Below are 12111 nucleotides of genomic sequence, written 5' to 3'. Positions count from 1 at the left end.
CTAGTGCTATCGGGTCTAGTCTAGATCCAGGACCTGGTCAAACGTTACACCCCAGCCGTTCCACTCCGCTCTGCTTCTGCCAATCAGCTTGTTTTTCCCTCACTGCAAGTTAAACACTCATCAAAATCACGACTGTTGGCTGTCCTGGCTTCTAAATGGTGGAATAAGTCGCTTTGGATAAAAGTGTCTTCTAAATGGAATGTAATGTAATACCCTGTCACCATAATACTTATTTATTGTCTGATCACGACTCATAGACTTTAATTTAAGTCATGTATTACTTCTCTTTCCTTTGCTATTTTGGATGGCTCTCAGCTTAATCATGATTAAATGCTCAATACTTTCATCCCAGCCATAAACATTTCTGCCTGCTGCCATCTGGCCGACGGTACCGCAGTATCCGGGCCCGCACCACCAGGCTCACAGACAGTGTCATCCCCCAGGCCATAAGACTTTTAAACTCCTCTGAACTGCAATAACTCCATCAAACTAGCACCGTGACATATTTGCACTTTTGTTGTTTTATTTTCTCCTCAGCTTTTTTATATATATTTATATATATATATATATACATTATTTCCTAGCTTCTATTTTATACTATTTCTATCTTAATTTATTGTATAGTGTGTAATTACTTGAGCTGTGTTAGAAGTGAGCATGACACTGCCAGCGACTGCTTAATGTTATTGTTGTGCATTTGACAATAAAAATCTTGAATCTTGAATCTTGAATAACTGCCTGAGTATGTTGCCTGTTTTGCTTTTATTAAAATAGCTGTAAAAAGGCTGAGGTTCTGTCGTTATTTATAAGATTGACACTGCACATGGCAGGAATGATGTAAGTGGTGGAGGAAGTAATCCTTAACATGTCTGGGAACACTGTCGGAAATTAGAGCCATGCATTTACTTCTGTTCATTGTTGACAGCCCTACCCAAAACCCTATCTTTAATCTTAACTATGGCCAAATCATAATTAATCCTAATCTTGACCTAAACCAGGACCTCATATATTCAGTGTGGCTTAATTTAGCTTAACTGAATATTTAGCTTTGTCCTCATCAGGTCAACTGGTCCTGACAAGTTCAGTGTTTAAATGGAAAATGTCCTAGGGATATATATGGGTAGTAGGACACAGTGTGTGGAGACAGAGACAAACAAAACAAATAATCATGGTAGTAACAATAATAAAATAAACAAAAAATACAAGTGCACAAAAACAAAAAAAACATATGGGCCTGATGTGTTTTTTTTTCCCCCCTTCATATATATTTAATTCTAAAATGTATATAAATATTATACACATTTCACTTGCATATCTTTTTCTGTTCCACTTCCCCCCCTTTTCCTCTGCTTTCCCTCTTTCCCATTTATATGCGTATTCTTTACTTTTCACATAAATGTTGTGGCATTAACTCCCCCGCCATAGAACCGATTTGAGGATTGCTGAGTAGAGTTTATTGAACTTTTCAAACTTTTTTTTTGTAGCGCTCTGTGTTGTTCCATTGATATCTAGTGAGCTAAAAGATCTAAACATTGTGACGTACTGATCCCCCTCCCCCCCTTGTTCCAGTTTGAGAAGTAAGGTTTTCTTTGCTTATAGTTAGGGCTCCTAGGGGTGTTATGATCTTTGTTGATCTGGTCCTGACAAGGCAGGTGTTTCTACTGGGAACGGTCCCGAGGAGGCAACCGAAACGAGTACCTACACACACAAACACACACACGCACACGCGGATTGAACATTAACAAACAGTACTTCGATAGTGTTATCGCTGTCTGGATCGTACCAACTTATGGGGTACACGCTGCTGTTCCTCCGTCAAACAACTCCGCTACACGAAACTATATCGACAACGGGGTTTTAAAGTCTGTATCCCGGGACTCGTCTCTTTCTTACCACCAGGTTCGTACGGTAGAACCAACCGAAACAAGTCGCGAACATCTGGATCTCTCCACCCGCCTAGGGTCGCTCACCTGTGAGCTGCTCCGCGGAGGGGGACGAGCTCAGGTAGGCCCCGCCCACTACCCTCCTCAGAGCTCACGGACACAAAATGGACGCGACGTTACCTGGCTGAGGTGAAGGTGCGTCTGTAATGAGATATTCTGCTCCAGCCCGCTCGTGAATCTGACGCTTTAACGATAGTTGCATCGACTGAGACCCAGAGAAACGACGATCGAAATGTTTTGGACGGTGATAATCGCCGCTTTGATGGCCACAGGTAAGTTCGCTCGTTCTTCTCTCTCCCTCTCGAACAGGGTGGGCCCTCTTCCGGGAAAAGTCCGCTGATAAACACCGCTTCGTTTTTCTCCGGTTTCTCTAAATGTGGACTCTGTTGTTCTTGTAGAGTCACTGTCCGCGCAGTTTTTATTAACAAGTTATTGTTTTGTTTGGATATTAATGTAATTACCAAATAAACACACTGTAAACACCTGTTACTTCAAAATAAAACCGCTTCTTCCGGTCGATTGTTGTTTTCTTACAGACAAATGTCATTTTACTTAGTTAAGATTTTTTTTATCCAGACGTGTTTTTATAGTAACACAATTTATAGTTTTGTTTCTGTTATAATCCAACTCACTCAGTATTTGAAATTAGTTCTATGCATTAGTGAAAATGAAACACGCATTTGTACACAAATAGCTTTGGTTAATCCAATGTCAAACTTAATTCCTGTCCCTTTATTTATGTATGTACTTATTAAGTTATTTATCAAATTTGTGAGATGAACATTCCACCTCAAGATTCAAGATTTGTATTATCAAATGCACAACAATAACATTAAGCTGTCGCTGGCAATGAAATGCTTGAGCCGGAGGCTCTCTTCTAGCAATGCTCAAGTAATTACAACCTAAAAAATAAAATAGAAATAGTATAAAATAGAATATCCAATTTTTTAAATAGAAAATAAAGTATACATATCTAAATATATATATAAACAGCTGATCACACATCTGGTGTTGCTCTGCATATGGTTCCTTTAGGTTTTTTACATTTAAAAATAGCGACATGGGCAAAGTTGCTTAGTGAGCAAGTGTAGTTATATCAAAGCAGATCAATTGTCACAGAGGGGGGGGGGGGGGGGGGGGGCGTCTCCAGTGACCTGATTCCCTAGAGTAAGTGTGTGTTTTTGTTTTACGGTCCAAAGTCGTAGGTTTCAAGTGTTCAAATTGTCCCATCACTCTTAGAAAAGTATTTTTATCTACTTGGCAGTAAAATTCCGAAAACACAAAGCCTGTCTGAGGTGACTCATCACACCCACTCTCAGTAGATACTAGTAGTGGTGAAGAAATATTGTTTGTCATGTACCACACCCAAAGTTGTATCGCAAACTAATCATGAGCCTTGACCCAATATTATAAATATGAGTAACATTTTAATAATAGTTTATCCACCACCAAGTCTCATTCATGTAAATCTTCATTGTTTTTTATCTTTTCGTAGAGTCCACCATGGCCATCAATGTCAAGTGCCCCACCAAGAGGTACATCGCTATCCTCTTCCAGCCTGTCACCCTCACCTGTAACTTCGATACGAGTGCCACTCAGCCGCCTGTTATCACATGGAAGTACAAATCGTATTGCCGGGACCCCATCGCGGCCGCGATGAACCCCAACAGCGCAGAGAACCTCCTGTCTCAGAACAACCCCAACTACGACCCCAACATCGAGTGTGCCGACAGCCAGAGGACGGTGCGCATAGTGGCCTCCAAACAAGGCAATGCGGTGACTCTCGGCTCAGAGTATCAGGGTCGCAAGATCACCATCATAAACAGTGAGTTACACATGAATGGAAGAAACTGGGTGTTGAATTGACAAATATATTTAATATGTGTTATTGTAATCTAAAAACAAATAGATATGTAAAAGTTATTATAGCTGCACCTTTTTATTCAGTCACCAGTTTAACAATTATCACTAAATCAGAGCTTCATCTGACTTTTTCTACACACTGTATTTAAAGATGGACACATCATGACAACCCGCGTGAGTTGAAACGCGTCCCCCTCCCTCTGCCTGGATGGCAGCAGTATAGTTCATGAACCCTGATGGGTTTTTTCTATCAGTTAAATTTGGTTTGAATATTAGGGCTGTAAAAATGGGTTGAAACTTACTTATTGACAGGTCGCAGCTCAATTCCCCAGATGGCTATTATGCAGACGCTGGGGTAATTACTAGGCCTTCATATCTGGTTGGTGGGAGGAGGTGGAGAAGTGTCATCCATCTTTAAATAAAATCTATGCTTGATAAATAAAGATGTTAGAGTCAAGCTTCAACGTTTTTTTTGTCACTCTCATAGTTTCAGTTCAAGGAGCAAAATGTGGAGGCGACCTACAGAGACCAATGGGTTTAGGACAAGTTATTGTGTGTGCACATGATCTCTGTATTGCTCTTCACTGTTAATTATTCAAAATAAAGGTAAGCTAAGAACCGAGAACTGAGTCGAGAGTCCATCAAGACCAGCACCACCCTGATGCCAAAATTTTGAATTTAATATGTAGTTAAGCTGCATTGGAGTTGGAGGGCAGAGATGCCCCAGTTGAATATACTTAACCAGTGTACTTTTAAGATCCCACCATTATAAGATTGTATCCAACCTGTTCTTCTGTTGTTTGTCACAGATGCCGACCTGAACCTCGCACAGACGGCTTGGGGCGACAGCGGCGTCTACGTTTGTTCTGTGATCTCTTCCCAGGACCTTACTGGAAATGGCGAAGACTACACAGAGCTAATTGTTCTTGGTAAGTGCAAGACCCGACGGATGTGGCATTAAAAGGGTGTGTGTGACAGTTTGGTGCTTTTGTGATTTCCCCCTGTCTATACTTCTTCTTTTCTTCTCATTTACACCACAGCACTTGCAGACACCCATTTTTTTTTAAGAACAACAGAGCAACCAACTTGGTCTGACACATTCTGAAAGTAGTGGAATTCCCCAGTGAGCACAATTCCAGTGAAGAGAGGCGACACTAGCCACCATACCGGTTTAAAAAAATCTTTATTTATAGTTTGTAGGTGGTAAAAATTAGACCGATAACGCCGGGCACTTTAAAGTAATTGTGGCTTTATCTTTCTTTCACAGAGAGAAAGTCAAATAATTCTGACCTTCTGCCTGGGATTGAGTTGCTGGTAATGGAAGGTATTATAAGTCCTTTGATATAGCTCAGCCATGATGTAGCACAGGTGTGGGGATGGGTGAGATTTAGTTGATAAGGCAGTGGAATTGGCAAACACTTTACACATCAGAGCTACAGGCTAGTATTGTACTTTATATGCACAATAACAAAGAAGTTGCAATGAACTATCCCCTAACTATAAGCTAAATATCCTGTTGTGGGGTAAGAAATTAACCTAATTCAACAAGCTCCGTCTGATTTTGGTATTAAGGTCCATGAAATATTCTTTCTGAAATTGACAAAAATGTTGAAAAAGGACAGATTTAAAGAAAGTAAAAAAAACTTTCTGATTTCAGTCCCCTGATCCGGATCTGCACCAAACTTTCTTATCTTAGTCACGTCCCACCCCTCTGTCACCGAACTGTTCACTTCCATACTTTCTCTTCCTCACACTCTGTCATTGTAGACTATACCTCTGTTTATCTTTCTTTTAATATGGCTCGTTTCCCATGTCTGACTTTCAGTAGTGACTGCAGATAGTGTGTGGATGTCCAGCAGCAACAAAAGAACACTCAGCACATACTTCCATATCCGTATACACAGGCAAATGCTGTTTTCTTTTATTTCCTTTGTTTTGCTAACCCAGTTTCCATTAGAGCTGGTACGGGTTAACACACAGTTTTTGTTTTTGTATTTTATGTTTGTGGCATGAGCTGCCTGAGCGAACATGCAGACTGCAACCTTGTCTTGAATGAACTGGCTTTACCGGTTTGACAAAACATCGAAGTAGAGACCATCTGGAGCCGGTACCACAGCAGCTGTGATGCTTGTGTCAGCATGTGGACACTGCGCGCCCTCTTCAGGTCTGGTGTCAGGGAGCTTCATCACGAGGAGACAGAGAGAAACAAGCTGGTTAGGGTTACACATTAGTTTCTGCTGTAACGGGCTCAGAGTGCTGTGTCAGGGTCAGGAACAGAAAACCCAGAGTTTCACATGTTTGGCTTCACAAACGTTTTCAACAGACCCAGTTAGTGAAACAGAGAAATAGTGTGATGCCTATGTTCTTTAATTGTAGTAATATATAAGATAATATGTATGTATGTATTGTTATATTAATAATGCACTCCCTGTTGGTCCACACAGACTGGCTCTTGGTTCTACTGGTGGTTCTGGGCTTCCTGTTGCTGCTGCTGATGATTGGGATCTGCTGGTGTCAGTGCTGTCCACATACCTGCTGCTGCTACATCAGCTGCCCCTGCTGCCCCGACCGCTGCTGCTGCCCACGGGCATGTAAGTACCACTACTAAAGAAAGTGCCAGAAGCACGTAGCAGGGAAAACTGAGGTTTACAACCAAAGCTTTAAATCGAATCTCATTTAGATTTGAATTGTAATAATGTAAGTGCAGCTTGCTTTGGGGATTTAATCAAGCTAAACTCACTGGATCGATTAGACTGAAACATCCTTGGGCTGTTTTTAGGGTTAAGAACTTCGGACTGTTTTCTGTAATTGTAATTTTTTTATTGTTTTTTTATTGTTGTGCTGTTGTAGATTGACTTTTATTTTCCGAGCACTGGGCATGTGCAGTAGAGCTATCAACAGAGTTCATAAAGCCAATAGAATGTTTACAGTTAATAAGGGTGTTTAATTTTTAAGATTAGGATTTTACATTTCACTCCACTGCAACTAATTGTCTTCTATTATTTCACAGTGTATGAGGCCGGTAAAGCAGTGAAGAAAGGCTTTCCAAATCACTATGCTCTCACCCAATACGCTCCCACCCAATACGCTCCCAGTATGTATGCTCAGCCAGCGTACGGTGGTCAGATGCAGCCTTCTATTCCCATGCTTCCTCTTCCCAATGGAGCCGGACCCCCGCATCCACACAACGGTTACGGTCGGGATTATGACGGTGCCAGCTCAGGTGAGAATTACTGAACTTTACTGAATAAGGCCCGATGATCCATTTCTACCATCCACCCAGCGCTCATCCATTATCCAGAGAACCAGTTTAACTGAAAACCCAAGTTTCCTAAAATCCTACTTTGAAAATAGATCAATACTTAAAATGTGCTCTGTTTTGTTTGTGCAGTTGGACAGGGCTCCCAGGTGCCTTTGCTGCATGACCAGGATGGGGGAGGGGACCGCAGTGGGTACCGTATCCAGGTGGACCCTGATGGGAACGCCACACGTGCCATTTACTACATGGAGCGGGAACTGGCCAAACTGGACCCATCCAGACCAAACCACAACCGCAGTGAGTGACTGATCACTTCACACTCTTCACGTCCCAGTTACATGCTGCGCCACAGATTACTGTGGAGAGAAATAAAGACTTACTGACTCTAGTGCCTTTTAGATAGCTCCTTAGTTTATGCATCATTCAACCAGACACCATTTCTTTTATTCTTATCTTCTCTGCTTCTTTCTTTTCCTTCCTCAGTGGACAATATGAGTGAAGTCACTTCCCTGCACGATAGCGTGGAGGCTCGAGGCCGTGGCGGTCGATCCCAGCCGCCACCTTTGGCCACGGTGTACGACCGGGATGAAGCCATGAGCACCATCAGCAGTGTTTCACAGCAAGGCCGTCACCGGGATGACTACCCCCGGCACGGTGGAGGCTACATGGGGGATCGAGGACGTGCCCGCTCCATGGAGAACCTCGACGACATCGGACGCCGCTACAACCGGGACAACCACTCCCCCCACCGTGATCCCAGAGGAAGGAGAGGGTGAGGCATATGTCCCAGATCTTCTCATTAACATTACCACCTTTTTAAGTTCATTTTTTGATTCAACATAATAAATGATAGAGGGAATGTAGTTTGACGTGTTGTCCTGTAAGAACAAGACCTCTATATTATCAGCATCACCTCATTTACAGCATGTTCTCTAGAAACGACCTGAACGTCTTCCATGTTTCGTTCAAACAACAAGTGATGTTTGTGAACGCAGTCATGTTGAGGGAGTTTGTCCTTTTTCCCCCACAACTGGCTTGATGAATCAGCTAAATAAAGAGTTCTGGTATATTTGAATATCAACTGTAACTTGTCTTAATCTCTATTCGGTAGCAGATCAAATGACACAGTAGCCCTGGTCACTTCTGTTTCCTCTAAATGTGCTGCCTTGTCTCTGCAGTTCGGGTGATGATTGGAGCACCAGTGCTCGCGGCGGCGGCGGCGGCGGCTACGACCGTGTCCCTGATGACCGCAGGCGTCGTGACCACTCCCCTGAAGATCGGCGAAGAGGACAAGGAGGAGCCCCCAGTGACCTCTCTGGGAAACGCAGCCGCAGCCGCGATGATCTGATGGACATGGAGAGGGATCGGCGGTACGCTGGTGGAGCCAGGGGCGGCCGGGACGATTACGATGACGGCTTATTGCGAGAGGCTATGGAGAGGAAGAAGATGGGCGAGCAGCAGCGGACACGCAGCCGGGAGCACCTGGACAGCGAGAGTGACCGCTCGGACCGGGGCAGGGCACCTCGCGGGCCCCCAGCTCTTCCTGTGATCCCGCCCTCTGGGTACCCTGGTCGCCGTGATGACTACCCTGCTCCTCCACCTCCACCTTACAGCGATGAGGAAAGTGTGGCCTCCTCAAGGAAAACCAACCTCCGTAAGGTGAGTCACAGAAAGGAAACACATTTCATTCAAGAAAACTGTATCAGAGTAAAGCTAGGCCAACTGAGAATATGATGATGATTGACCAAGGACACAATGGCGTTAGTTTAAATGCAACAACTCTATGAATCTTGCATTAAACATAAAAACTATATGTGTGTGAGAGAGAAAGTGTTTCTGTGTTCTCTGTCTTTGTTGAGACAGGTTCTTTTAATGCAAACGTAATAACGTGTTGGCCTTGTCAATAAGAACAATACAAAATGCTACCAGGCTTTTTCCTAAACCCTGAGTGAAGCATCTAAAAAGAGTTAAAATGAAGATTCATCTTTGTATTTATGAGTTCATTTTTAACTGGACATCACTTTTCTTATCTTACAGAATGGAGCGGTGAGCCGGGAGAGCCTGGTGGTGTAAACCATGACGTGGACAACGTGTCTGATAACGCAGCTTTAATCCGCCTTAAGAAAAGGACCAGTTGATTTTTTTAAACTGTAAATATTAGTCACATCGCTAATTTGCTATGCTGATTTTTTTATAATGCTTAACAAACTTATCACAAATTTAATCTGTATGTATACTTTTCCAAAAGGAAAGAGGTGAACGAACTAAACACTTTGTGCCTTTTTATGTATAAAAGATTGTGGCTGCCACAAGTGCCTTAGCGTGTACAGAATATAACATGTCGATTTTAGTTGATCCATAAATCGTGTAAAGGTTGAATGTTAACACATAAAACTGATTTGTTTCAACTCTGGCCCTGATACAGGAACAGATGTAGAATTTTAGGGGTTAGTCGGGTTTTGTCTTATTTAGTTTTTCTTTTTTGATTATGAAAAAACTGTTTTTATAAGAACCTGTGGATTTTAGTTTGTTCTCTCAGTCTTTATAGAAAACTGAGGGAACAAAAAAGTTGTATTTACCTTTTTATTCTGAATTTCAGTTTTAAGCTCCAGTTTATTGTACAGCCCTGCAGTAGTATTCTTGTAATATGTGAATTGTGATTTTACAATAAATGTCTCCCTTGCCAGGTCATTGACTGTATTTGACTTGCAGAGTTTTACCACTAGATGACACCATCATGCTGGTCTGTGATTTAATGGAACAGTGAACTGAAATGTTAACAAGCATTCACTAGAGCACGAAAACAACGGATTAATTAGACTCAGATTTATTTCTAATATCCTAATAATAAATAAGAGCTTCTAAAACTACTGTTGAGTTTATTCAACGTTTCCATGATAGTTTCAATGTAAACCTTTTAGTATTTGTAAACTTCCCTGAGTTGGTGATTTTTATTTTGTAAAATGTTTTTAAGTGTTTCCACTGGCTTCACTGCATACTATTACATACAGTGTTTAATAGAAAAGTGTGAGGTGTGATTCTACTAAAGGTTAAGGATAAATTTAAAAACATACTTCACTAATATTATTGGTGTATATTCACATGAGAAGGCCATCTTCTTCTCTGAGGCTTCCTCCAGCTGCACGTCCTCAGGTCCCTGCTCCTACAGGGCTGTGACCCAGGCTGGTGCAGATCATCTCCACAGTCCCACACAAAGGTGGATGCAGCAATTCCAACTTTGAAGACTTCAGCCTGTGAGTCCTTTTCAGCTCAATAAACAAGTTCAAACGTCCCACTTGGAAAGTTATTGCACCAGTGATTTATTGATTGGCTGAAAATAGAACCAAAAGAGGGCCACAGGCAAAACAAATATTAACTTACTGATCTAATCAATAAGAGAATGTTACCATCCTCTTAACTAAACTCTTGAGTTAGTTGCTGAAATCTAAAGACTGGATCTTCACCAATATTCATATTAATATTTGGTCAGAACTTGACGCCATGACACCAGAGCAATGATGCCTGTGCACAGATGAATAGTTGCTGGGGACACTTGGGATGCACTTTCAGTTTTATCTCCAAGTGTCTTTGATAATCAGGCAGAACAGTTTAGCAGCTGTCTTATCATCAGATTGATCGGGTTAATGTCACTTTCTTGCCGCTCTCCATGTTACCAGATCAACAGAAAAAAGATTATTTCTGAGTTATCATTACAGAAATGGAAATCTGAAGCCTGAGCGCAGTGTGAAAGAGTCGACTGGTCGTACATCACAGGTTCTGAATGCCAAGGATCCAATCAGCTGAGAGGGAGGGAGGAGGGAGAGCAGGAGAGAAAACAAATGCCGACGGAGAGAAGACAGCTGAGCTCCTCACTGGCTCCAGATCAGCTGATAAGGTAAGAGCTCTGCTGCTTTCTGTCTATTACTTAGTATATTCATACTGCTACTTTTTCATTCAAATCGCGAACATGGTGCTTTCTGGGGTTAAAATGTTCCCTTAAATTTATTTTATTACAAAAGAATGGCAGTGACTGGACATTTGTTATTGGCTCCTCCACATCGTTCTATTAGTACAGTTCATATTTAATCGATTCCTCTTAGGACAGATTTGAAGGAAGTATTGATTGATATGTGTAATGGACGCCCGTTTGGTTTGATAACTGCATTTTGTATTCAGATGAATTTGAACTGGCATAAGAGCCCATGATAACTGGAATAAGTCAGGGATTGGTGCACAAACAAACTCAAACGTTGGGTTTCAAGTGACCCGAATATTAAACACACTCACTAATCTGAACCGCACAATGACAGTTGGGGTCCAGTGTGGCAACCAAAGCCAAGGGGACAGACTTCAGATTAGTTTCACCTTTGGGAATAAAAGCCCCATGTGACACAGGGACAGCAGCAGGACAGGAGGCGGCTGTGGATCAATGACCTTAATGGGGTCATTATACATTTTTTAACCTATTATTGTATTCCATTTAATGGTAAATCTGAATTTAGTGAAACATATTAAAATCTTTTCCAATGTTTGCTCATTGTGGGAACTGATGGGTTCTTCTTTAATATTGTAAGATCTCTTGAGATAGTTTAAGTTGTTAATTCTCACATATCTTTCCTAAGTTTCTGGGAGGGAATTTAACTCAGGACATTATCTTCCTCTTTTTTCATTCCTCAGAAAACCAATGGTCGGAAATTAATGCTTTCAGTTTGTCCGTTAGTCCGTCCCCTCTTTTATAATCACGATATCTCAAGAATGCCTTCAGGGAATTTCATCAAATTTGCTGCAAGCGGTTAGTTTGACTCAAGGATCAACCGATTACATTTTGATGGTCAAAGGTTAAAGGTCAAGGTCATTGTCGCCTCACCAAACACGTGTTTAGCCTCATCATGATCTCCTATTTTATTTTTCTGCCAATAGGGATTTATTTTTTTCTTGGACTCAAAGATGAACAGATCTGATTCCGGAGGTCAAAGGTCACATCGACCTCATAAAGGGCTGAAAAAATAAATTCTGTGTATTGAAACTGCACTGATTGGGAGAGTA

At 41.8% G+C, this 12111-nt stretch overlaps 1 protein-coding gene across 2 annotated transcripts; it reads left to right on the top strand.

Moving 5' to 3' along the window:
• The first annotated feature begins 2001 nt into the window (after positions 1 to 2001).
• Positions 2002 to 9756, top strand: lsr (lipolysis stimulated lipoprotein receptor). Of its 2 annotated transcripts, XM_062399060.1 has the most exons (10): positions 2002 to 2215; positions 3439 to 3768; positions 4616 to 4735; positions 5074 to 5130; positions 6251 to 6397; positions 6817 to 7029; positions 7198 to 7362; positions 7549 to 7837; positions 8244 to 8724; positions 9103 to 9756. In XM_062399060.1, the coding sequence occupies exons 1-10, from the start codon at positions 2176 to 2178 to the stop codon at positions 9136 to 9138; spliced, it is 1878 nt and encodes a 625-aa protein (XP_062255044.1). In that variant the 5' UTR covers positions 2002 to 2175; the 3' UTR covers positions 9139 to 9756. The 2 variants fall into 2 exon arrangements, with proteins under 2 accessions (XP_062255044.1, XP_062255045.1); XM_062399061.1 differs by lacking the exon at positions 5074 to 5130 and having other exon boundaries at positions 2004 to 2215.
• The last annotated feature ends 2355 nt before the right edge of the window (positions 9757 to 12111 follow it).

This window comes from Platichthys flesus, chromosome 11, assembly GCF_949316205.1.
Source record: "Platichthys flesus chromosome 11, fPlaFle2.1, whole genome shotgun sequence".
Taxonomy (NCBI): Eukaryota; Metazoa; Chordata; class Actinopteri; order Pleuronectiformes; family Pleuronectidae; genus Platichthys; species Platichthys flesus.
Note: the sequence above shows the minus strand (reverse complement) of the source record. Positions and strands in the feature narration are given on the sequence as shown.